The sequence below is a fragment of the Microtus pennsylvanicus genome, chromosome X (assembly GCF_037038515.1).
Source record: "Microtus pennsylvanicus isolate mMicPen1 chromosome X, mMicPen1.hap1, whole genome shotgun sequence".
NCBI classification, from domain to species: domain Eukaryota; kingdom Metazoa; phylum Chordata; class Mammalia; order Rodentia; family Cricetidae; genus Microtus; species Microtus pennsylvanicus.
This window is the reverse complement of record NC_134601.1, coordinates 31,841,165-31,868,221: the sequence shown is the minus strand read 5'-3', so window position 1 is coordinate 31,868,221 and position 27,057 is coordinate 31,841,165. Positions and strand designations below refer to the sequence as shown.

At 36.9% G+C, this 27,057-nt stretch overlaps 1 protein-coding gene across 1 annotated transcript in view; it reads right to left on the bottom strand.

Annotated features, from left to right (window-relative positions):
• Positions 1-27,057, bottom strand: part of Il1rapl2 (interleukin 1 receptor accessory protein like 2) — a 1,189,456-nt gene that overhangs the window by 9,482 nt on the left and 1,152,917 nt on the right. The window contains exons 8-10 of the mRNA XM_075958150.1: positions 21,459-21,604; positions 12,996-13,139; positions 6,230-6,400 (exon numbers count right to left, since the gene is read on the bottom strand). Coding sequence (XP_075814265.1) covers positions 6,230-6,400; positions 12,996-13,139; positions 21,459-21,604 — 461 coding nt within the window. The remainder of the gene's footprint in view (positions 1-6,229; positions 6,401-12,995; positions 13,140-21,458; positions 21,605-27,057) is intronic.

Here is a 27,057-nt window from a genome sequence, read left to right as displayed (position 1 = left end):
TGATAGTACTTTGGTTTACTTAAAGATACAATTATGTACAGCTATTATACAAAAGCACAACATTAGAAGGAGATGGAATGCATCACAGCATATAATACTCCTTCAGTTTTTTGTGAACATTAGTTAACTGATAAACATCAATGACAGGATCTTTAAAAAATATAGGTGAATACATCAATAATTAAGTTAAGAATCTATGTTTCCCATATAACCAAAAAAAAAAAAAACGTATTTTCACTACTATGTACTTACGATGGAAAATTTCTCAAATCCTTAGCAATCCAAGAGGCTTCTAATGAGGTACTTTTAATTACCATTTGATTGATAATGTTATTTGGATTTTATATGATTGTGAGAAATAATACAAGAAGAATTCCATGTTGGCTGATGTGAAAATGCTGGTGTTTGATTGCACTTTGACGGTTGTGGGATTCTGTCTATTATTTGCTGCAGAGACAGATTCCACCGTTTTCCTTTAGCCAGGTGCATGTGTAGGGGTATACTTTCCATGTGTGATATTACATTCCCTACAAAGACCCCCCCCATTCTCAAGTCATTAACTTGATAGTTGGCAACTAGTTAGTAGGGTTAAATTTCTGCAGCAGTTCATTCTGGATCTAGTAATGGAAGAATCATACTGAAGTAAGATTAGTGTGTAAATCCAGTTAACTTAGATTTGCTGAGAGTTTATGTGGGAAATTTATTCTGTTATGTCTCTGATTTTGGAGGCCTTATTTCTGGGCATGAATTCTTCATACTTACTATTGCAGCTCGCTTTTGGGAATGGTGTTTGCATTCTGTTTTCTTTCACCTCTTTACATTTGAAGACGACCCAGAGAAAAAGAAAGTAGAGCACAACAGGGCATCAGAATGTCCATGCTCTATCTTCCGTCCTCCTCCTTCACCAGCCCTAAAAAGGTGCATATGTAACTAGTACACACTAGTGTCAACTCACTGACTATGGAATGAAGCTATTATTGCTCATGGAGATTTTTCTGTATTTCCTTTAACATTAAGACATTATCCTGCTCAGTAGATTGTTTAAAAATGCCTGTACTTTAAACTCCATATTTCCTGATTAAAATTCTGCACAATGGATTCTAATATCTACCTCAAATGATGATGAGAAAACTAGTCCATTTAACCTTAGTAAATTTGGGGGAGGGTGATTAGAGTATAATTTCTGCTCTTTTTTGTTTTTAGCATGAAGAAAATTGTCAAGACATCTAATTTTATACCATGTGAGTAAATTTTAAGCAATGTTTTAAATTTTGTTGGTTGTACACGTCACCTCTGCCTCACACTTTTTAGGTTACAGACATTATATTGCCTGGAAAAGGATTTTATTCCTTCCCAAAGGCAACCTACTTGAATGGTGGCCAATCTGTTCAGCGATTATAAGGACTATTGGCAGTGAATACTTACAGGTCCGTGCACAAAAATCTTTTTTGCATGCCTCACTTCAGAAGTGACTAGGGATCATCTGACAGCCGATGTATTCTCCAGTCATTAGTCACTGCATTGTCAGAAAAAACCCATGACTAGCCCTGAGCACTAAATGACTAAAGATTAGATTATTGGGGAAAGTTCAGCAAATACGTAAAATACGATAAAAAAGATCAAAAAAGAAGTGCTAGGATTCGTGAGTGAGAGAGCGTCATAGAAACTTGGGTATGAAATAAGTAAAAAATGATATTTGAGATCAAATTTGGAGATTTAATTTTGAGGGGCATGGTTGGTCAGCCATATGTGTAATAATATTTTAGCTCAACTAGTGTCTTTCTCTGACATAGACATGCATAAATAATTTACATACAAATCTTCCAAATATTTATATGAATAAAAGGGGAAACCAAGGCAATATTTGTGAAGAATTGTTTTCTTCTTTAACTTACCACTTATGCAATTATATTTTTCCAAAGCTTATGTTAGGATAATCTTGAGTCATTATTGTTAGTATATATCATACACATATTTTTAAGGACCTTACTTTGCTTCTTTTAAAAGTAAACAAAGGCTATAGTCTGAATTCTTCAGTTTTATTTTCTTTGTCTTAGAATGCTCTTTTCTCCCTCAAACCAATACGCTTCAGCCTGATTCCATAGCTTTTTATATTTTAATGTTTCATAATCTGTGCAGAAACTCTGAGATAAGATGGGTCCAAGAGGCTAAATGGTACTCATCCAAAAAATGTCCTCAATTTCAAGATCTCAGTTGCACAGCTGGGTTCTGTTGGTCACATGTCAGCTTCAGAGCACATCTGTTCATTCCTCAAGGATCCACTAGGCCCCATGAACACAATGTCCTCTGTGTAGGGTACTTTACACCACAAAACTCAGCAGCTGCAAGGGTGAGAAAATCTCTACTTCTCAAGTTTGTGTCTCTAGGCAGTTTGAGTAGGGTGTTTTCTATCTGGCTTTCTTTTGGTTGCTTGTCACTTCTGACATACAGATGCTTGCTGGCAACGAAGTTGCTTTCACTGTTCTCAGGGACAGATGTTTCTAGTCTGGGAAGAAATAGACCAAAGTTTTACTGGAAAGTACAAATTCTTGCCACATTTAGGCACCTAACCTGAGAAAACACAAAGAAGATTTTGGCCACTGGCTCATGAATGGAAACGTCGTTACTGCCAGGAAAATAATGCCCCAAATCTAAAGACTTGGTCTCAGAAATTTAGGGAAAATATTTTGTGTCAAATATTCTCATCTCTATGGTTCACAGCAGCCACACAAGTTTCCTGGTAGGCGAGTGGTAAAAGTAAAGACAAGTATATTTCATTTGGAAGATCTACATCTCTATATCTGAGCTCTGAGAATTGTTAATGGAGAGAAAGGGAGGGAGAGAGAAAGAGAGAGACTGAGACTGAGATTCCTGTACCTTTCAAATTCTGGGCATTGGAAATATTTTGAGTTGACAGGCTTGAGTGGAGTACTGTGAGAGAGGCAGAGAAATGACTGAAGATACATGAAAGGGAGCAATATTAAAACTAATTTGATTCATAGAGAGTTATCATTCTACATCAAGAAGGATCTTATGAAGCTTGCTTTCATAATCCTCAAAGGTCTTGTTGATACTTTTGGAGGAAGGCATAGTCTTGGGTCAATATGTATTAAGTGAGATGTGAGGGACAAAAACAGCTTATAATATTGTAACTAGGTCCCCCCACAGGAATGTGTCTATATTTATATAGCATAACCTGTTAAATGTGTACCAATGGCTGCAAATTCAGACCACAGAAGCTTCTTTAATAACACTCATACACCAGGTCCAAAACGTTCTACTCTGTCATTCATGTGTAAATCAAGTATATTATTCATATACTTCATCGACTTCCTGAATGCGTGCTAAAAATGCCAAGGAAAAACTCGTTAATCGTGACATGGTGACTGCTCAGCTAGCACTGAAATGTTGATGGAAAAGAAAAATTGTCAAAGAGTCTTTTTAAGAACTTCTGCAGGTTACACTCGCAAATCGGAATTCAGAGAACATGAATTCCCTAGTTCAGGAAGGAAGGATTAAAAGCAAACACCCTCCAGTGGTTGCATCTAAAAATTGCATAGTTTTCTCAAATGGCTGACGGTTGAAAAATAGTCTTGAGTAGCATCCAGTACCTCTGGATCAAGTCCCCGCTCATTCTGATGATTGTAAAAATCTTAAGAATATGAAAATGATCTTCTTTGGACTATCAAATCTCTCCTGCATTTGATTTAATGTGTAATAGCTTGCGAGAATGTAAGTTCTGAGAGCTGCAATCATGGCTGGCTCACCCATCATAGTTCTGAGGTGTCAAAGACATGAAGTGCCAACAGCATCCAAGACGTAGATGGAACACTGGCCTATATATTCAGTTTGTAACAAATTGCGCACAAGTGTGACACATATTTTATGCGTGCTGGTTAGTAAGTTAATAGTCAAGATAATTAAAGAGGATATAAAAAGTCTGTTTTATCTTGAGGACCAATCTGGAAGGAATTGGGTAAGGGGAAAATATGATCAAAATATATTATATGAACGTTTCAGAGATTTAACAAAAGCATTTTAAAACAGAAAAAGGCCACCAAAAAGTAATATCCTTGCTTATTTCCATTCCTTGTTCTTCTCTTAAACTAACACTGTTGAAAAAAATCAACAGATATTATGAGGCACCAAATCACTTTAAACTGTGTTAGATGACAATATCATTATGAACATAAACAAAATTCAGTACAATACTCATGGAACTTATAATCATATTGGTAAGAGATAAATAAATGGCACACTACCTAAAGTTATAGAACCAAACAAAATATCTTAGGTCTATACATTTATAGTCAAAAAGTACATATATACCATGAACTTGAGGCCTGAAGAGATTACTACTGATTTTCCACAAAATCAATAAGGGATATGGAAAATAATCAATAGGGTCTTCAAATGCATAGAAGGCTAACATGAACACAAACAGTTCAGTGACATAGAGACACATAAGGCATAACTTGGCTAGAGCAGAGGCTTTGAGTAGGTAGCAAAAAGAATGGGTGAGAGGAGAAGAATCTGGGCAAGCAGCCAATTAAAAAAGTGTTTAAGGAAGGTTTACAGATTTTATCCTGGAGGAAAGAATGAAAACAATCGAAGTTTGTGGAAGAGTGTTGGGGGGTTGTACACATGGTAATGGATTACACGGAAGAGTGACAGTATAAGGAAGGTAGAGATATAATCAATATTGTTGGAATAATACAATTGGTGTCTAAGCTAGGATACTAGAGGTGAGGATGGGAAAGACACAAGGGACATGGTTTGGGAGAAAGACACCGAGGCATAAAAATGACTCAGACATTGGAATAATCCCTGGGCAATCTCTTGCCATGGCATTATATTTCAAGTTATGAGAGCAGGTAAAATTACAAAAAGAAAAGCGTAGAGAGACCATGGGAAGAAGTTTAGAGATATTTTAATTGAGGAAAAGAAATGAACTTGTAAGTATTGTTGTCTTTGGACCTTTCAGTGCACATTAAAGGCATGCAATAGTAAATACACTCATACATACATACGCATGGTCCTCAAGAAGAAAGAGAAATGATAAAAACACAGTTGGTTCCCATTTGTTTCCCGTTAGTTTAATGACCATAATATTGAAGAACAGCATGATCTAGCAGGGTGATATCTATGTTCTATGTCCAGTTCTATTTTTGACAGCCCTGTGATCTTGGGCTTCTCTGAGCCTTTGTTTCCTCATCTGGAAGACAAATACTTAATTCTCTCTCTCTCTCTCTCTCTCTCTCTCTCTCTCTCTCTCTCTCTCTCTCTCTCTCTCTCTCTCTTGCTCTCTCAAGCAGGCATGCACACACACACAGAATTGTAAGTCTGAAATGTGATAAAGTATAATGAATGTCAAATTACCTTAAATGCCATCAAGTCTGACAAAAGAAGATTTTTTTGTAATTGTCTCATTGTAAACATTAGCATATTTAAGACTTAAAAGACAATATGCAAATGTATTGTAGTCCCTTGTTTTTTCCTTAGTATTTTCAAAAACCTTTTGAGGGCAGGGACAGTCTCTTAGGCCTATGCTCTCCTTACCACGTACAAGTTCTGAACAAAGCACATATTTTTTAGCAAGAACAAAGCATGCATTTTGAGTTGCAACTGGATTTACTGTGAAAGCTCAAATGCAGCTTTCACTAGGTAGCATTACTGAAAAGTAGCATTGAAACCTACAGTGTCTGGCACATCTTAAACTTTATTTAAGTACTAAATACATACAGAAAATACTGCTCCCAATGGCGTCATACACCTTTTACAGTGGATTTTTCCATAAATCTGTGAATGAGTGACAAGGCACAGTGAATAACAAGGATGAAAGGAAAATATTCAAAGTTATTAGTGACATTTATTGTATTTATAAGTCGAGGCAAAGACAGCAGTCCAGCTTGGGACCTGCAGTCCACCGAAGTAGCTTGTGCTGAATTTTACGGCTTGTTTTTAAATGAAGTGTCATTATTACCCCTGAAACTTAAGCGTTGTAATCAAAACCACACTTACAGTATAAGTTTTAAAAACATACTTAAATTATAAATGAGAATACCTTCCAAAAACCTCAGATGCTCTAAAGTCACAAGGAGAAATCTGAATTTGAAAAACTATCTAGTGAGAGAAACGGTTTTCTAAAAAGTTGGCTCTGAGGCTTGCCGCTTCCATATCATCTGCTGAAAGAGAAGGGATGTTTTAAAGAGCAAATGCAGTTACTTACTTCCACTGGGAATCAGATCCCTTTCTGGGATAAAGAGTTTGTATCCGTAGTGCTTTTCTAGGACATCTGGCAGTATTTCCAGAGCAAACTGCTCTTCCTCTGTATTGTCACAGTCCAGAGTATCTTGATCCACTTTTGTGTATGAGAGATAGGCATCATATTCCTTATTGTCTTAAAGAATAACAGTAACAACAACAGAAGTAAATATTAGAAGGTTCCCTTTGAACATTAGATGTCTTTAACAGCTAACAAGCCAGAATAAGCATTGTAATCAGTGACAATCTTTAACAACTGGAAAATAATTCTCATGTTATAGGTAATATAGTCTATTTTCACATGAATATTTCGTATGAAATGACCTAAAACTGTCATGAAGTGGGCACCTTACAGTCATGACAGAATAGAGCAAAGATTTCTTATTCCCGCCTTTTGGTGAGACTCCACATTTGTGCATCCTGGAAATGATGATCTCGGTGTGTTTGAATGTAGGACGAAATAAGCTGAAGTCATGGATTTGAACCCTTCATGTGCCAGTTGGTTTGGCTCTGCCACTTAGTCACAGACTATACCTTGTTTGCACAAATATGTGCACGCGATCCAAAAGGGGCTGGGCCCTAAACTGTGAAAGATTGAAGTAATCCCGCTTCACTCCTGGAGACTGTACTCAGCATATGCCATACTTCCAGTTGGTTAGTGTCATCAGCATCATATACAAAAAGCAGTTCATTACCAAATAGCAGAAACAGCAGCTGGGTTTTATACAAATACATTGCCTGTTATTCTTGTTCAGCCAAGTAATTTGACACAACTTCCAAAAGAGGCCTTTGTTTCAAAATATACCTCCTTCCAATATTGCCAAATTAGGTTTTCTCTTCACACGTTTAGTCATGGAGTTAACTGTACTTTGCAAGCATATTTTTACCCTTCTTTGCTGCATTGGCTCAGAGCCAATCTGTCTAAAGTACAAATGTTTATGGATGCATGTGGCTTTTTTGCACAAAATGTTAATGAACACAGCTATCTATTGTGTTAGTCCTCCATATGTTGTAGTTGCAACATATCAGAAAACCTGTTGTATGCTCAAATTCCCTTATTTAAAGAAAATTATTTTTAAAGTTAATTTAGTGAACGTAAGTCCATGAGTAACTAACAATGCCTATTAATACCAGTTTCCTGAAGACATTGATTTTGAAAGACTGGTAAGCATTTATTTCTAAACAAATCTGATTAGAATATAGATTAAAATTTTGTCATATGGAATTTTATAAAATAAACGAGGCATTTACTTACCTACTCTATTAATATTTTAGTCCTAGTGACAGGATGGGGTGGAAACTACAGGCGTAAAGCAAGAAACATATGTCCTAATTGTTGGACTAGGTGAGACTCCCTGAGACTTCTAATAGGGAATTTATGTTCAAATTCTTGTACGATTCTACCCCTTACTACCTATTCAAGAAAAGAACTCTAGTATTGATGTTAATCTGGTACCTGAGTTCCAGAGAAAAGCTTAAAATATGTTAGCATGCCCCATAACTATAGAAGGCTTCTAAACCTTGCTTAGGTTTCTTGATTGCCTAGGAGCAGATGAACACAAAATAATGTCCTGGATAGTTGAGAAGATCTTTTGGCTTACGAATTGGACACATTCCACTGTTATACATAAAACTCTACTTGGAATTGGAAATGTTCTTCAGCAATGCTAATGTAAGAACCTCCTGGAAATACTAGCACCTCTGCCCTTGCTCCAATCAAGCACAGGATGCACCTGCAGGCCCCTGACTTTCTCCAGCTATAATTACTCACCTGGGACTCAAAGCTGCCGATGATGCACAGCTGGAAGAATAAAACAGTCCAAAGGACAAAAAGCTCTATTCCTATGAGCAGAATCTATTTTATTGTTCTTGGTAGATAGTATTGCTGCTTCAAACTCCATGTCAGGCTAGACCTTTGTTTCCCATCTCACAACCCTAACTAAATTGAACCACGATTTGTTGAGCATCTACTGTGTACTTAACAATGTTCAGTTGCTAGGTGACTCTACTGTCTAGCATATGAGAAGTTCAAGAATCTTAGCCTATTGCTTATTCAGACTTTGGTGATTTACTCTTTGACTATGCTAAAATTCACTTGTACCTGGTACTTTCTTAACTTCCTTTACTATGTCCTAACGTTATAGCTCAATATATACACATTCTTCTAGTAAACCATTTCTGTATTGTTATATACTAGTTCAATTGTGAAATAGAATATCTATGTCTTTGCCATGTTAATATTTGAATATGTACCTGTATAATCGGTTTTACCTAGCATTCTGGAAGCATAATTCTTTCTGGAAAAAAAAAGGTGCTTTGGTTTCAGTTATATCCCTACAAGGTGACTAAAAGGTGAAGGACTTATTGTAACTGGCTGGAGCAGGAAAGAGCTCTCAAAGACACCATGTCAGATGTCTCAGAGACTTCAGGATACCAGCTAGTGAGCCAGCAATGACTCAGATGCCACAGCTTTAAAAGGCACTTCAGTCTTATGTAGAGAGCCAAGAAATTTTCATGAATAGCACAGCTGTTGCTCACATAGAAGGACAAGATGAATAGAGTAAAGGCATCAACATGATGCAAATAAAGTTAACAGCCAGGCTGGACAATTGTTTGAAAACCAAGAGGCAGTTCAGTGACACCGCTTTTCTAGACAACACTAATGAGTGCTCTGTGCTAAATTCCACAGACTAAACTTATCTGAGGAACCAGAAACTAGGGAACAATGCAGACAAGGCGGCTGGCACAGCGGCCACCAGAACTATGCTGCTCCTAATGAAGAGAGAAGTTACGAAGACAACCGAACTATTTGTGGAAGAATTTTCTTGTTGTCACACCTGTCCTTCCATATTTTAAAATCTAATTTTAATTTTGTTCATCATCGGGGAGTCATTCCCATTTCTGCAGCCCAGTTCTCCTGCGGCTATACTGAACACAGTCCTAAGCCCTTAACTTCTAAAGGGAACAGAACTCTATAAACGTTTTGACTACTGTATACCCAGTAACTAATTTAGGACTTATTTGTATGTATGTGTATAGTGTTGATCTGAAAGGAAACTCTTAAATATTTATTGAAAAACTGGTAGTTCAAATAAATAAAGCAATCTGTAGTGGGTGGAAATGAGGTGAATTAAAAATAGATAGAACATCAAAGCTTGTTGGATGAGTTCTATTTTATTAAACAAAATATTTCCATAAAAACTTTCACGAAATCCATACGTCTATGTACATATGTGTATGTACTTGTGTATACGATGGTCACATGGGAGAGGAGGCATCGCTGAGAATCTAGACTGAAGTTTCAGGCCAGTGAGAGACCATGTCTCCCAGAAAAGGTAGAAGGGACCTGAGGATCAACATGTGATCTATCATGCACTCACACAAACACGTTTTCCCCTACATACATATATACAAATGCATATACAAAATTAAAAAATCAATGTATGTATAATGTCACTGTCTTGCTTAGGCATTTCTCAGCTTACAAAATCTAGAGTCATTTGAGAAGCGAGAACTTCAAATGCAACTATATCTCCATTAGATTGGCCTGTGGGTATTCTCTTGATTAATGGCTGATGTGGGAGGGCCTGGCCCACTATGTTCAGTACCATTACTGAGAGCTGGCCATATAAAAAAAACAGGCTAAGCAAGCCATGAAGAACAAGCGAGTAAGCAGCATTCCTCCATGGTCTTTGCATCAGTTCCTGTCTCCAGGCTCCTGTCTTGAGTTCCTGTCCTGACTTCCCTCTGTGAGAGAAATCTGATACTTAAGAGATAAAACAAACTCTTTGTTCCTCAAGTTGCTTTTTGTCATGGTGCTTTATCATAGCAATAGAAAGCCTAACTAAAATAGCCACTATATATGTCTAAGTAGAGTGTGTGCATATGTAGACATAGCCAATGAGAAAATACAAAGAAAAATTATACCAAAAAACTAAGGTGTATTGATGAGCTGTTAGAATAAGTAAAATGATAAAGAATTTGGTAGCATATTTAGCTGGCATTGGAGTCATATAATGTGTGTTTGTAGAAGGATGTTAAAATTCATTTACTCAGCACTTAGATTCAGTGGTTGAGAATGCTAGATTTACAAGCATGAGAACATGAATTGGAATCTGTAACACCCATGTAAAAAAATCAAGCATGTCTTTGGGAGCATATGTATTTAGTGTTGGTTGGGGTGGCAAAGACAGAAGGACACCAGGAACTCAGAGGGTAGCCAAGCTAGCTGAAATGGGGAGTTTCTAATTCAGTGAGAGACAGCATCTTAAAGAAGCCAGAGAGAGACCGAAGATGTACTCTCCGGACCTCTGCATGTGCACACCTGAAGTCACACACATTCATATGCATGCACTGTATATACAACAGCAAATACTCAAAATAAAATAAATAAAATTAAACAAATAGAATTCATTTATTCATCCTCAGCACACATTCATTAAATTTTTAGGATTTATTTAGGCTAGTACAGAGATTATGTCCTCAATCACCGAATTTCCATACATAATATAAAATATTTACATTTTTCTTTGAAATGGAGACCTTTGAAGTGACCTTCACCCATTCCCCACCCCACAGATTTTCTACTAGAGCATACAATTGTCTAATAATATTCTGATTATTACTAGACACTTTTGATCAAATGGACCATCTGAAAACTAAAGATGCAAATAGATCCTTGTCAATGCAATGATATTGCTATAAACTTAGTCTCATGTGTATATTCAACAACCAGTCAGTTACTACTGGTTATTGAGTACAGATGATGACAGAATATGAACTTGTGACATTCTTCCTGATTCAAATCCCAACTTGTTGGTATTGAATCATGCTCAGGAATGTTGATTGTTTTTCTTTAATAATATATTTCTATAATATACTTGTACTTCATGATATGGAAATGTCTTATTGACATAGTGTAAAAATTTTAGTTTTCTTGGTAAATAAATGATTGCTTGTGTTGCTCGAAAAAAAAAAGAAAATAATTCATATAGCAAAACCTAATAAATTGTATTGCCTTTTACTGAAATTAGTAAATTCCTCATAATTGTTATTTAAAGCACATTAACCACAAGAGCCTCTTTTTATGTTCTTTCATATAGAACACACAAACCCTCCCACTATATACTTCAGTTACTTCGTATGTATAAATTAGAAGTCTAATTTCCAATATTAGCTCTTGTACATAGGAACAGAATATAATTAATTACGTTATCGTGTATATAACCATGATCAGAAAAAGTCCTTATTTCTCCATGTGAAGATATTCCTTAATATCAGCGAGTACTACTTTAAATACTTAGCTATAATTCCTAAGTGAATACACAACGTGAAAATGAATTTATAAAGAAGTATTGGCCTAACTTGCTGTGAAAACAGTAGTCAACTAAGATATATTTATATCAGTATTTGTGTAATAGCAACAATAATGTCAAAATCAGATTTCTCAAAAGTTTTGACATCACATCTATCATTACAAAAATAAAGAAAATTAATTAAATCTTCAAGGTAAATACTTTCTTAGAAATGTAAATAAAAGTTTACTCTTAAATATTTCAGTAAACTAAACACCTTTAAAACTGACTTTAAAGGTAACTGTTTGAAATTGATTAATATTTCCAAGGTTTATAGTAGTTGGGGAGTGAGTGCATTATATTTAGTAATATGATATGACTTCTTATGGATGCTGATAGAAATAACAGTTTGACTTGGAGGAGAGATAGAATATAATCAAAACATATTTAAATTTAAAAATTGTTTTAAATAATAAAAAAGTAAAATGTGAAATCAGAAAAATACCAATTTGTTCTCTTGAAAAAAAAACTAAATCATTTCTGAATGTTCAAAGTGTAAAACAGCAAAGACACACTTATTTTTTGATACTTAAACTTATGATTTCTAAAAGTTATATAAAGCAAACACAGTAAAATTTTATGGTACTGCATTCGATACTTTTTCCATTGCTGTGACACACTACCCAATAAAAGTAGCATAAGGAGATTTATTTTGCCTTAGTTTCATGATGATGAAGATGTGGTGCCCTTCATGGCAGTGGAGCAGGCGCACTTCCTGCGGTATCAGGAAGCAAGGATCCCAGATAGAAATTGATGCCTAGTTAAGTTCTTCTACTAGCAATGGGATTCCTCCAGTTAGACCGCACCTCCTTTGCTCTTACAACCTTCTAAAACATTGCTATAAGCTAAGTACTAAGTATTCACACATATGAGACTATGAAGTTGCCACATATTCAAACCGTAACAGACACATTCTAAATTTGTATCTTTGGAATCATTTTTGAGAATGGTACTATAAGTATTCAAAATATGTAGGTTCATGCATTTTGTTGGTAAAAATGACCTGTATCTAAGTTTCAATTTTCTGGGCAAAAATAGCACATAATTTTTTTTCTTGTGTTTTACTAAGGGAAAGGCTTTCATAGCAGTTGTTTGTCTTTAGGTCAAGAAATATCTTGCTCAGTTTTTTATTGAGAAGTGATGTCAAACACAGGACGATTACATGAATAAGATTCTATTAAAATAATGCATCCCATTTTTATCTAGTTTTATTCATAAAAACGTTTTTCCTTAATTTTGTGAGAGCAAGATGCACATGTCATAATCCTTTGCCCCTAAATATTCTAATTTCTGTTTCCAAGAATAGAAATAGTCTCTTACAGGATCATCCATAAATTATGCCTATTAATTGAGGTTAGGAAACAGGAGATGCCTTACCATCAGTAGTTTCATCACCTCCAAAACGCTGTCGGTAGAAAAGCATCAATTCTATATTGTAGCATTTGTAGACCACCACCAGCAGTATAAGTAGGAGGAAGATTGCTCCCAGCCCCCCTGCAAGCTCAATTTTGTATATTAAATCTGAAGTAAACAGAAACAACAGAAAAAGGCAATTAAATCAGCAACACTTGGAATTTCACCAAATTTCTCTGTGTGAGCGATATACTAATCATTCTGGGTTTTTTTTTTCAGAATATATCGTTCATAATAAATTTCTCTTGATATATCAGTTAATAAAATTAACTATATCCTGAAGCTTTTAGCAATTTACTCTTACAGGTAGTAACTGTATAAGAAAAGAAATACTTAAATCCCATTAAAATTTGAAGACAGCATTTTCACACATATTTCATTAATTGTATATCAGGGAACTATTAAAGCTCCTTTATTTAGGATTCATGGATAATGTTCTATTATGTCTGTTAAAATATCTTGTTGGTTTAGCAAGACTATCTCCTGTACTTCTTAGGCCACCGGCTCTGTTCTTCTACAGTAGAATAATATCATAAAATTACTTTCAGAATCAAATAAAATCTAATGAGCTTGCAAGATTTAACTGTTCCACTTAACCTCAATAGAAAATAATCTAATACATGTTAAGCAGGGGGAATTAACTTACCCATTCCCCATACTTATTTGAAAAAATTACTATAATATATTTGTGATATAATATACCCAGAGGAACAAAATGTGAATGAGAAATCTAGGTTAATCAGTTAGTCTCTTTGGCCAACACCAATATATGTTATATTTAAACTTTTCCATTGAGGCATTCCTGGGTCCCTGAGAGTTGGGATAATTAAATCAGCACATAATGGAATGAGACAATAATGTCTCCCAGGCTCATAGAACAGTGGATTATCTGTAGCTTAATTAATGATCTTAACAAATCTAGAATAATCATCAGAAAAAATAGACAGTATTATTGAATTTAGCAAAAGTATGAGTCAAATGATATTTTAGATTTTGAGTTCAGCATTTTCCAGAGGAGATATGCTAAATCTGAGAGAGACCAGATTAGGTGGTCTCCATTTAATCTAATTCTGTAATCATCAAGCAAATACTCTAATACTAATTCAGCTTACCATGTAACTAGAACCTGGCAAGGGAAATGATATTTTATATGCACATTAGTTGATTCTGACTGTAGTTGGCATCAGTCAGTTTCCCTGGGTAGGTTGATTCAGATTTCTGATATGACTGTGACTCTTGAGAAACACAGACAGCTTTTCTTTGGTAATGTTCTTTTTCTTTACATAAGATCATAGATTAAGAAAAATAAGTCATGGGCAATGTAACAAAATTGATTTAGCATATTATAATTTATTAAATGGATGATTATATTCTGGATTATATACTTTACCCAGGCTATCATTTGCTTTGTAAATAATCTTGTGGCACAAGAACTTTTAATCAACTCTACAGATACAGAATTTGAGACTGTAATTTAAGTCACTCAAGTAGGATAAGAACCCTGGTCTCCTAAATTCAAATTCAAGGCTTATTTTTTTCCAGCATAGCATTATCTACTCTACCCATGAAATGAGAATGGGAGATAATGGGCAGGCATCTTCATATTTTTCCATGGAAATTTTGGTGATATTTCCTCATACCATGTGACTTGTGGAGCACTTGGTTTCCGTCATTTCAAGTCCAAAGAAAGAGAAAATCTATTGTGATTACCAATGAGAACGAAATCACCTGAAAAGAGTTCACACATTTCTTTGAAGAGGACGCTACAAAACGCTACAGTGATGGAAGGAGGGAGCCCCTAGGGGTTCCACGTGTGAAGGGAAGGATTAAGTTTTGTGGTGAATGAAGAAATTAAATTTTACCAAGGAAGTAGACCGAGAGCTGGACACAATATAGCTGATTAGGAAAATCACAGAGAGGAAAAGGAAATAAATGTGATGATTTTTTTTTTACTAAAGCAGAAGGAGAAATGAGTGAAAGGGGAAGAGAATGGAGCTATTGTGAAGGACAAACTATTTATAATGGACATTAAGAAGGGACTTAGTCAATAGGCGTGGTGAGTGAGTATCTTTGCCCTACCTCCTCAAAGAGGAATTCAATTTGGAATCAAGCTCCCTCATTTTAGGCAAAAATAAAAATCCTTTTACACATTAAGCATGCCTCTTGTCTTAGAACCTGGTGTCTTAGGAGCCACTGACAGAGGAAGTGAGCTCGGACTCCACAGCTCTCCTCTCGGGAGCAGACGCCTCAGAGAGACGCCATGCCCCACTCCTGGGAAGATGCACGCCATGAAGCTCCGACCCAGGATGGACGTAGGCTAGAATCTTCCCGGTAAGACCGGTACTACACAGATGATAAGAAATGGGCTAGTCCAGGTGAGAGAGTTAGCCTAGAAGAGGCTAGATAGAAATGGGCCAAGCAGTGTTTAAATGAATACAGTTTGTGTGTTGTTATTTTGGGCATAAGCTAGCCAAGCAGGCGGCCAGGGTGCTGGGAACGCAGCCCCGCCGCTCTTATTTCAACAACTGACTACCTCTATCTGGGGCATAAAGCCAGCTTGCAAACTTATATTGTGAAGCAAATCACAAGCTTCACTTGCTTCCCCACCACTTTCTGTCCACCATACATTGCAAATGACCAGTGCTATGTTGGAAACAATAAACGCTCTTATTTGTTACTCTAAAAATCAACTTCTCTTTCAACTTATGGCCTTGATTGACATAATTCAAATGCTTTGTTCCTGTTTTCACCACAACAAATGTTCAATTTATTCTGTAAATGTCTTCATGTTTGGCTTTTCTTTTGTTCATTATCTTCTTCCCTCTTGCCCACCCCCACCCCCTCTGACATCTCTCTCGCTCTTGTCCACTTCCTCTCTGACCAGAACAGCTCTCAACTGTTTCAAAGTCACTGAGCGGAAATTTTCCCAACAACTTCTATGTTATTTACAGAGTACAGTTGCTATTAGGTAGATGGAAACCTCAGCAGCTGGACCAATTTGTGCCCCCAAGTAGCAGGCACCCATGTCAGCAGTAAATGTATGGAAGAGAATCATGGTGGGAAAAGTATCTGTGGTTTGGGGGTCCATTACATAAAAATGCCTTTGAAACATATTACATAATGGTGGCTGTTTAAGTTGAAAACTGGGGACCTTGACTCTGAGACCCAACAAGTATTCTTGGATTCCGTCAAGGCAGTCTTATCAAAAGAGAAACATCCATCCTATAATCAGAGGGTAAAACTGCCATCAGCCAAATGACATCTGGCTTTTCTTTTGTCTTCTGTTTACATTTGCCATTTTCTATCCCAGCAGGATCTATACTTCAAGACATTTCCTGACTGAGAAGCTGAAAGTCATTTATTTTGGTCTGTGTCTTGTAAATACTTCCTAAGGGTAACTGGAGCCAAGGAGGAATCTATTGAGTGGTTATAACTTCTTGTAGGCACCCAAAGTACACACACAGTTCTTTTGTATCTTCTTCCTTTTGAGCTCATCTGTTTCTTCAATGTGAACACAAAGGTCAAATATTACTCTATGGGAAAAAATAGCAAGTGAAGCCAAGAGACAAAAGGTGTGTGTGTGTGTGTGTGTGTGTGTGTGTGTGTGTGTGTGTGTGTGTGTTTATGGATGTTTGAGCTTGTTTTTCTAACTTACAAAGTAGTAAATGAGTTTGGAGGTTTGACCTGAGGACTTCTGCAGTGACCTGAATGCCGGTATCCTCTCAAAATTCATGTTTGTTGATATCAGGATGTTGCTTAGAGGCTGTGCATTTTTTAGAGTCCAGAGTTTGATGCCCAGCATTAAAGAAAATGTGTTTTGATCTGGATCCAAAGTAATGGCACTAGGATTTGGGGCCTTCGGGAAGTAAGTAGCTCAAAAACTCTCCATTCCGAGGGATGAAAACAGTACCCCTTTAGAGGCCTAAGAGAATCTTCTTACTTCTTTACTCTGTGAGACCACATAGAATTCACCAACTCTGAAGAATCCATCCTTACTAAGTAGGCAATAGGCTAGCACATAGATCTCTAGAACTATACATGTCAATTCTGTGGAGAGTTTTATCAACTGTTCAGTAAAAGCTATTTTTGTTATAGCAGCCAAATTGCAAATTGATGCATAAATTACTGCTGACAAGTAGGGTTCTGCTATAACAAATACCTATAAATGTAGAAGTAGTTTCTAAAATGGGTAATGGTTAGGTAGAGGTTCAAGGAGATTTGATGTACATTGTGAATGCAAAGAGCCTTATGGGAGAGTCTGGGGGAAGGTTCAGAATAAAAGATGAGCACACCAGGGAAAGGCTCAATTAAAATAGTGAATAATCCCGGTTCTGAGCAGGACATTGGTAGAGATATGACTGGTAAAGGCCACTTGATTGAAATGGGGACGAGGTCCTTATTAGATAAAAATCCATGAAGACCTACATCTTGGATTTTCTAGCCTCCAGAAGGAAGTGCAAGGGAAAGGGTGAAGGGAAGGATGAAGAAGGGGAAGGCAGGGGTAGAGAGGGAGAGGGGGATGAAGAGGGAACGTGACACTGAGATTTGGTGTCATGCCTGTATTTTGTGGGTAAAGAAGCATGTGTAGAGAGGTAGAACTAATTACCAGAATTTTTTTTAGATTAAGTTCATAATCTTGGTTCACCAAAAGGGAAAAATCATATGGATCTCTTACCACCCTATGATCAGTTACACTTTCCAGCTAATAGCTCCTCAGAGAAAACAAAAGGATAGGTGAATGTAGGAGCTTACTGTGAAAGGGGATATATAATATTTTGTAATCCCTGTCTATGATTATTGGCTATGTCAGAAGTGAATTTTCACTTTATAAAAGCCATTTTCAGTTCAAGAAATAATTTGTCACAAGTTTTTTCTCCATGATGATCACTTAGGAGATTTGAAAAGGACTTGCAGCTCACTAAGAAGTCACTGTTCCATAAAACAAGCTCTGCCTGGATTCTAGGTGGAATCACCACAGCCTATGAGATCAGGCTCCATTGTGAGAAAGGCTAATAGGTCTAAATATCACTTTCTAATGTATCTTAACACAAGATAAGCTTGGGATGGTTTTTAAAAATTACAACAGGTTCCCAAGGACTTGTGACTTTTTTTATTTTTAAGAGTCTAAAGACCAAATGAAGAAAAATCAACCACGTCCTTTAGCAAAGCACAGTGAAAACTTTAACTTCTACCTAGAAGAGTCATTTTATTGAAATGATATATGCTTTTAGAAAAATGAATACTGTTATTTATTAATTAATTTATATATTTTTTTTAAAAAAACATCTTTATCCTCTCAGCTTCACTTGAAAACCTTGAAGCTTTCATAGCATGGGTCAAAATCTTCTAGAACAGAATGCTGGGTTGACCTTTAGGTAAAGTGTGTTTTATATAGTTCACATTTTCATTTTTTTTAAATAGTAAACTTTTCTTTTATTTTTCATATATGCCTGGCCTTTAAGACTTTTGACTTTTCACCTCTAAACCTGAGTTAAAACTTTCAAAAAACAACAACAGCGAAAATAGCCTGAAGTAACTGAAGCCACACAGTCAAGACATGCTCAAAGATAAAATCTTGTTTTGCGACTCTGTTACCTTTCCTCCCTCAGCACTGGGCTAGTCACGTATGAGGAGAGTTTCCTTCCAACAAATACTTTTGAGCATTTATTATGTGTGCTATGTATGCAGTGGTCATTAACACAAAAAAATCTCTACACTTATAAAATGTACATCCTTGGGACAGGGAGAATACAAGGAACAAGTGTGCAATGTATTATCCAATATTAATTCACACACTAGAAAGAGACAGAAACTTAGAGGACACAAAAAAGGTAGCGAATTATATTGTCTATGAGGTGGCCATGGAATGCCTACTAAGTAGGTCATAAAAGAAGAGGCAATCATGGGAACAGCTGGGGGAAATGTTCTAGGCAGAAGAAACAAACAAGAGAGAAGAGTCTAAGAAAGGAATATCCTTGATGAGCAGAGGAAAAATAAAAGGAGGCTAATGAACATTCCATTTGAGCTAAACTGTGGTAGAACGTGAGATCAGCAATAAGAACAGATTGTGCAATAGTAAAAGTTTGGGGTTTTGTTCAGTCCACGTGAGCTTGGAGCTCCAATTCAGGTGGTGACAGTGAAGCTGTGGAAGCGGTCAAAGCTACGTCAGCCTTTGAAAGTTAAACTATGGGGCCTATTGGTGGCCTAGATACAGGGCATGAGTAGAGAAAACTAAAAGTGACGGGCAGCTTTAACTATTTTGGCCCAAAAATCTAGTGTGATGATGATAGAGATGAAGAAGAACAAAGGATCGTGTGTATAGGCAGAAGAAATTAGGGATCCTGTTTGGGACAAGAGAAACATGCTGTGACTTTGGAATATGTAAGTCCTTATGTATTATGAAATAGGCAAATGGATATGTAAGGCTGGACTTTGTGTGTGAGGTATGAATGAGTAAATGGAAATCAATGAGATGGAGATTGAATGAGATCATTCAGAGATCGAATGAGAAGAAGCTGGAAAACCAGGGATTTCAACATTTATTTAAGTATAGGGAAAATGAGAATTTTGTCAGATATTAATAATTTTCATCAAAGTTCTTTGCAGATGATATCAAGGGGAGTAGAATTTTACAGTGTGTCCTCATGTCCAGTCTCAGATTTCTAGAGTTTTAAGGACTGCCAGTTGTTGCTATAGTTTTAAATAGAATAGATTTATTTTAAAACTTAGATTATATCTGTTCCTACTGGTTTAATTATAAGACCTTCCTTCATGTTTTTTTCCCAAAGAAATTTTCAAATTGGAATATATATATGTATATATACATATAAATAAATATATATATATCTTTTATTAAATGTTTATATTTCTTTGCATTATTACTACCTCAGAGGTTTGAGGATGTCTATTTTATTTGTGTCTTTCTCAATACCTAGCATATATTTGCTATATATGAGTTCTCAATATTAAAAGAGACTTTTAATCGTTTATTTATCCAGAATGCAATCCAAGAGTGCCTATTAGTGGCAAAACACTTTCTAAGTTGCTTGGAGATGCAGAGGTATAGCAGCTGACCCTGGTCTGGAGAATCTCTGAAGCAAGAATATGACCCAAAAGTACAAGGACAATGTGACTTTTGCCACAAGGTACATAGACTTAGGCAAAGATTATACTAATGTAGAAAGGTATATAGATGAAAACCCACTGAATTTCAGTATAATAAAATATACTTCTTGATGGGATGCATTTTATATCTACTACATGTTTATTTAAACCACTAACTTTACAAGATATCATTACTCCTATTTTACATATGAAGAGACTAAGGTTCTGAAATTCTAGTCAGGCAAGTCACTTCGATTTCACCAGGTGGCTGAACCAGATCACCTGAACCTGGCTGCACTGGCTTCCCTTTCCATATTAGACCCCTTAGACATAAATATGCCTTTAGTTTAAGAGAGCATCAAGTCCATTCATGTGAGCCCTGGTACTGCTGAGATAGAAGCACCATTCTCGGAATAAACATGCTTCCTTCCTTCTTCTGGAGAGTCTCGTTGGGCTCAAGCTTCAGGTCTGGCAAGCAAATGGAAATTCCATCTTGGCCAGTAGACGCAACTAGTGATTTTGCTGATTGAATCTCTTCTATTGTTCTATAGCCCAGACAACAAGTGGCCTGATAAAGAACATGTGTTCAGCTACATTTATAAAACCTTTCCCAGGTGGACACGCAAACGCTTTAGTAGTTTTCTGTAGTAATTGAGACTTCTGGTGAAGCCCTTTAAGATGCTTTTTTGGCACTGTCTAGTTTTAGCCCTTTTATGCCTGCATTTAGTTTCTTTTCTTTGCCCATCACAAACCCATTCTACAGCAAGCTATTTTAAAAACGACTTGTCCAGAGATGCCAAAACACTTGGAAATATATCCATCCACTGAAGGCCTTTTAGTAACATATCATGTCACAAAATATAACTTGTGGTGTTTATGATAACTTTTCTTATATGATATTATTAATTACTTCTGTTACATTTTATTCTGGATTTTATAAATAACTTTGTTTTTAATCTGGTAATATAATGTCTAATATTTCAACTAAGCACTATGACATATGAAGGTGAAATACAGAGAAAATATTGAGTGCCAATAAATACTACAATTTTATGTATCACTTAGAATTACAAACATGGCACATTTTATGTCAATTGACTTAATGTTTAACCATATTTTATTTCAATTAGTCATTTTCTCATTCTCTTGAATGTCATAGGCTTTTTATTTTTGCTAATATGCTCAATAAGAGAAATATTACCCCTTAAAAAGACAATGATAGCTAAAGGAAGTTTTTATTAAATGGCAGTCTGTATCCAAAAAGCGTATATAGTAGCTGTGGCTAGTTTGCAAAGATGTAGCTGTTCTTATGGAAAACAGTACCCTTTTTACGCAGTAGAACACTGGCATGTTTCCGTCCATTTCTGTTTTCCACATGGCAGGTATAATTAGCCAAGTCAGCTTCCACCACTGAGTCAAAGATGAGTGTCAATTCAACTTCTTTTTCTCCAAGATGCTCTTTGAGGAGCCTGAAAGAGAGACAGTAGGCTTGGCTGCATTAGTCTGAATGAGGCAAAAAGCAGTCATACAAATTCTCCAAGATGGTAAAATAGTATGCCTGCCTGAGGACTCGGTAGGGTCCAGAGTGCTCTGGTTGGATGTATGGGAGTGTATCACTTTCAGGAAGAGAACACAAAATGTGAGGAACAAATAAGAAAGAAAAAAAAGTGGAGAATTTACTCATCAAAAAAGAAGCAACAATATGCCACTGGGCTTTGATGATTAGAGTATACGCGATTTGTGTAAAGAAGGAGGAACCATTGGTTTTAATGTTCTATGTTGAGTTTATGAATACTGGTTTGTTTTTTACACTATGACACAAAGGAAACACCCTGTACAAGCATGGGTTTTATATCAGAAGTTAGACTTTACAAAGTTGTAAATAAAGGAACCTGAAAAATGGTGGGCAGTGTGGCACACACCTTCAATCCCAGCTCTTGGAAGGCAGAGGCAGGGGCATATCTGTGAGTGGGAGACCTGCTTGGTCTTCAAAGTGAGTTCAAAACAACCAGAGTGATCCTGTCTTGAAAAATACTAAACCAAACGAAAACTACAAGAAGCTAACTCGTGAGTGTACGGAAAACAAACTGAAAGTGGTTAGTGACTTTTAATCTCCAAATATTAGTGAGAATCCAGTTTTCTTTTCCCTTTCTTGATATCTAATACAGTACTTGGTCCTGTTTCAAACCTGGCTGCTCTGCTACTCCCATGGCCCTGATATCTCTAAACCTTCCTCTTTTCTTGTTCTTTTGCTTTTCCTACTCATGGAAGAACCCCTGTTCTCAGAGAAACATGTTTCTGATTTCTCATGCTTTTGACCAAAAAGAGCAAAGGAAACTATCAGAAAAAGACTGTTAAGTTCTGGGGTAGCTGTCTAAATGTACACATATACTAACTAGTAAACATAAAATACTTTATGTGGATAATTAGAGGTACAGAAGTAAATATTATTTATTTTTCGTGACTGTGTTTCTCTATAGCTTTGGAGCCTGTCCTGGAACCAGCTCTTGTAGACCAGGCTGGCCTCGAACTCACAGTGATATGCCTGCTTTCTGCCTCCTGAGTGCTGGGATTAAAGGTGTGTGCCCCCACCACCCATCCTGACAGAGTAATGTTTGACTTCCTTATGGATGTATAATCACGAGTACAGAGAAGGCTTCTCTGATTGATTGGGATTGAGTACAACTTCAAGCTGGGACCTTATAAAGTCATTTACACAATTGGTGCTACAATTTAATCCATCTTTTAACTGGAAAGAATAAATATTACACTGAGTTTGAAGTTGGGATAGTAAAATGAGTTAAAATAAGTGATTTGAAAAATAAAACAATCACTGCCACATTTAAAGGAATGTTGTTTAATCTAACTATTTCATTAACTGAAGATAGAGTGTTGAAATTTTGGCTCTTCTCAAAACAGTTGAATTTATTTTTTATTAGCATTTAATATTATTTTGGTTTACTCTTTCTAGTTCTTCTTTGAGAGATGGAAAATCTTTAAGTTGACAGAAGAGAGCTGTTAGAATCTGGGAATCCCCTGTGCTGATATCTGAATCCTAAAGGAGGTTCTACATAGCTTTTAAAAATTAACTCTTTTTCTATTCCCCTCCACTATCCAAGGTTTGACAATGTAGCACATATAGGTCAAATGAGTCTTCTATGACCTTTTAAATTTATGTATTTTTGAGATCACATGTTCCTAATTGTCTTTATATTAATTGCTTTACTCACTGCCTGATGCTAGAGTTTCCCCATCTAAGCTTTCTCCGGGCACAGTCGGTCATTTCTGATGTCTCTGTTTTACACTGATTTTTGTTCTCTTTATTTCGTCCCTTTCCTTGGTAAATCCCACTGTATTCAATTGTGTTAGCATCATGGAAACTGCTGTGGAAGAAGCTCTCTTAGTTCCAGAAGTCTCGGAGGCACCACAGATTTCATTTGATTTAAAGTATCACATGGAGGGCAGTCACAGCCTCTGCCAGGCACGGGGCAGAAAGCTGATCCTACTCCTTGCCACGAAGCCTTTCCCTCCCCATCTCTAATGCAGTTTCCAAAAACAGATCTCCACAGGCTGCAGAAAGAATTTGGAGAGAGGATTGAAAAATGATCCTCTTCATTCTATTAATATATATGAGGTGTCTTAATTATCAGCTCTTAAAAATCTCGAGGTGATTTGCTCTTTTGGAATTAAACAGGATGTTGGTGTTTATGTCTATAATTCAGTTTGCTGAGCAGCCAAACTTTCCTACCAAATATTGATATATAAAAAAAAATCCATCAATGATGCTTTTTTCAACCCCAAATTTGTACCTAGCTCTGGGCTAGAGACTTAGTATAAGGGAAATATAAACATTCTAAGGCTCAAGCCTGATACACTAAGTACAAAAATTTAAATGAGAAGGCAAAATTTGCCCAACTGAAAAATGACAGAATGGATGAGGTGAAGAAGTGTTACCACACCAATTGTGATGAGTATAGAATTTCAAAGCACACAGTGTAAATTAGCTTGCAAAACAGACTTGAAACAGTGGCTATGAATAAGGACACATAACTGCACACACATGTACACAGGTATTTCTACATACACTTCCCCCACCATATTACTAGAAAGAATGCAGCAATTGTGTCACACACAGACAGACAGACAGACAGACACACACACACACACACACACACACAGTGAGAGTGGGAGCAAAAGTGAGAGAGAATGAGAGAAAGAGACAGTTGAGCTAATGAAAAGTTACCAGCTCTTCCAAACTCTATCAGATAATTGGGCTCTTGTTCCCTTGTCCCCTAATACTAATCATTTTAGCATGCTCAGATCAGAATCCTAGGAGCTTGATGCAATACGAGTAATGACACTTAAAGTGTAAATAATGCAATATATGCATGCACTGAAACATTCCATCAATATAAATTTTATAACTAGTGTATCAGCTAAAACTAATTGAAAACGTAAACAATACTCTGAGCCCAAGAGTTAAACACTTTTGCACATAGGTATAGGACTGCAACTTTTTGAGTTTTGCTTTCGGGTGCAGTGCTAGTTTTCAAGGTCAAGTTCAGATAACTGTACTTCATGCTTCTGGCAAGTTGAAAGGGAAAAATATTCATTTAAAAATGAGCTCGGAACACTCTGTTCTTCTTTTCAATAGTCCATTCTCATAGGAAACTTGTTTTTCAGATTCTAAAAAAAAAATAGGATTTACCAAAGCATAACAATGACCTGGGCAAAAACGAACTACCTAACTGCACACCCCTCTAGTTTTCTTGTTTCATCTGAATGCACGTGAGCATGGGAAACACTTAGGAAGGTGAACGTCTGTTGCAGGGGCTTATTTAAAGCCTGAGAGCTCATCATATAATTTTGGAATGGTTACTATCATACCATCATTTCAATCAGACCAGGAAGTAGGAATGTAAAATATTCTAAGATACCAGAAGTTTCTGTGAATGACTATGTTGTTGTATGTAAGTAGGCTTAACTGGCTATAAGTGGTTATTGTAAGTTATGGGGCTATAAATAAAATTTTAAGTATAATGACATACTAAAAGAAAGATAAATTGAAATAATGTTAAATAATCAGTCAAAAATAGAGGAAGCAGAAACGTTGGAAAACGAAAGAACAAGAGGAAGAAACATAAAGTGATACAAACATGATAGATATTTAAAGATCTGTAACAGTTATCACTGTGAATATAAGTGATCTCTTTGTGTTCATTGAAGATTCATTGACAAAGCAGTTTAGAAGGCCAAAATGGATGCTTTCTATAAGAAATTCACTTTAAGCCTGGCAGTGGTGGTGCACGTCTTTAATCCCAGCACTTGGAAGGCAGAAGCAGGAGGATCTCTGTGAATTTAAGGCTAGCCTGGTCTATGGAATGAGTTCCAGGACAGCCAAAACTATACTGAGAAACCCTGTCTCGAAAAACAGAAATAAAGGAAGGAAGGAAGGAAGGAAGGAAAGAAGGAAGGAAGGAAGGGCAGTTATAAGGTGTCCCATAATTCATCGCTGTTAAAATTAATTAACATATGCTAACAGAAAACCTTTGGAAAAAAAGAATTTAGGGCATTACTGAGCAAAACAAAAAAACAAAGAAAGAAAGCATAATTTCTTTCTGTTTCATTTTGATATCTGCTCTGGAATTGTAGCTGAGTTCCTCATAGTTGACGCTGCCTGTGGGAGGATCCATGACTCAGGGGTGTTGTCTTCCTATTCTTTAAGTTGAAGTAGTGTTTGAACAGGAATGGATAGAGGCTGGAGTTTGCTATGATTACTCTCAACTGGACTAGTTAGTAGTGTACCTCATTAGCAGAGAGCCTAGCCAGTGCACAGAGGGCCTGAGGCTTGTGGCACCTCAGAAAAGATTTAAATATAACAACATCTTCAGTAATCAGGAGAATGACAGAAAAGGATTAAAAAATAAAATACACAAAAGAAAAAACCATAGAGAAATAGTATTTTTAAAAGGAAAAACGATTTTCCCCAGCCGAGGTGACTAGAAAAGCAAAAGAAGCGGATGATCATGGTGTATGCTGAGCACTGCTTCACTGTGCGGCTTCTTAGGGTTTGCCATGGAGATTCATATTCTTTCTGTTTCAGAACTTGCCAAGTATCCAGCATAAAGGAGGGTGGCGAAAGTTAGCTAAGCTTCGTTTCAGCTGGGTTGCACCAGGCAGAGATTCTCTCGGGAGGTTATTAGGCTGTGCAAACCAAGGACAGCACAAAGCAGAGTTGCAGACCCCCAGATACTCTTGCGGTTTTCGTGGGGCATGGAACTGTGGCGTTCTGTGTTGGGAGTGGGGCCTTTTGAATCTTAGGATCCGCCACTCTCGATCCTGGTTTTCCTGCACATGGCACACCCTAGAAACCTTTAGTTACGTCCCTAGACCCAGAGGGCAGGCTCCCTGACTGACTGACTCTACCGCCCTCTGCATCACAGCTCGCATTGCCTACAGCACAGAATTCTCAGCCAGTTCGTGCTAGCGACATTCCCAGAGCCAAGCGCGTGTCAGGGCAGTCTACCAACCGCTGATGCCGGACTGCAGTGTTCTGGAGATGGGAATATGAGGAGGTTTCCACCCTCGGTGCAGTACAAATAATCGTACCATTCCTGAGATGGTTCCTAGCATCGGTTCCCCTAAATTTCTCTGGGAAATATACCGTACTCCTTTTCTAAAGATCAGGAGCAGCGTGACGCCAAGTCGCTTAGCTCTTTAAGAAGCATGACTACGCGATACCAGCTACTGCACTAGCGGGGCGGCTGAGAGAGACCTGTTCTCTTAGCGTTTTACTTCTGCCAATTGGAGTAGATTTCCCCTTCTTAACCAGGGTGCCCCAAGACAAGGCCTGGGGCACTCTCTTTCTCTTGCTGTGTTGTGTCCCGGAACTTAGGATTTCACTAGGTCCCCTTGTCTCTGT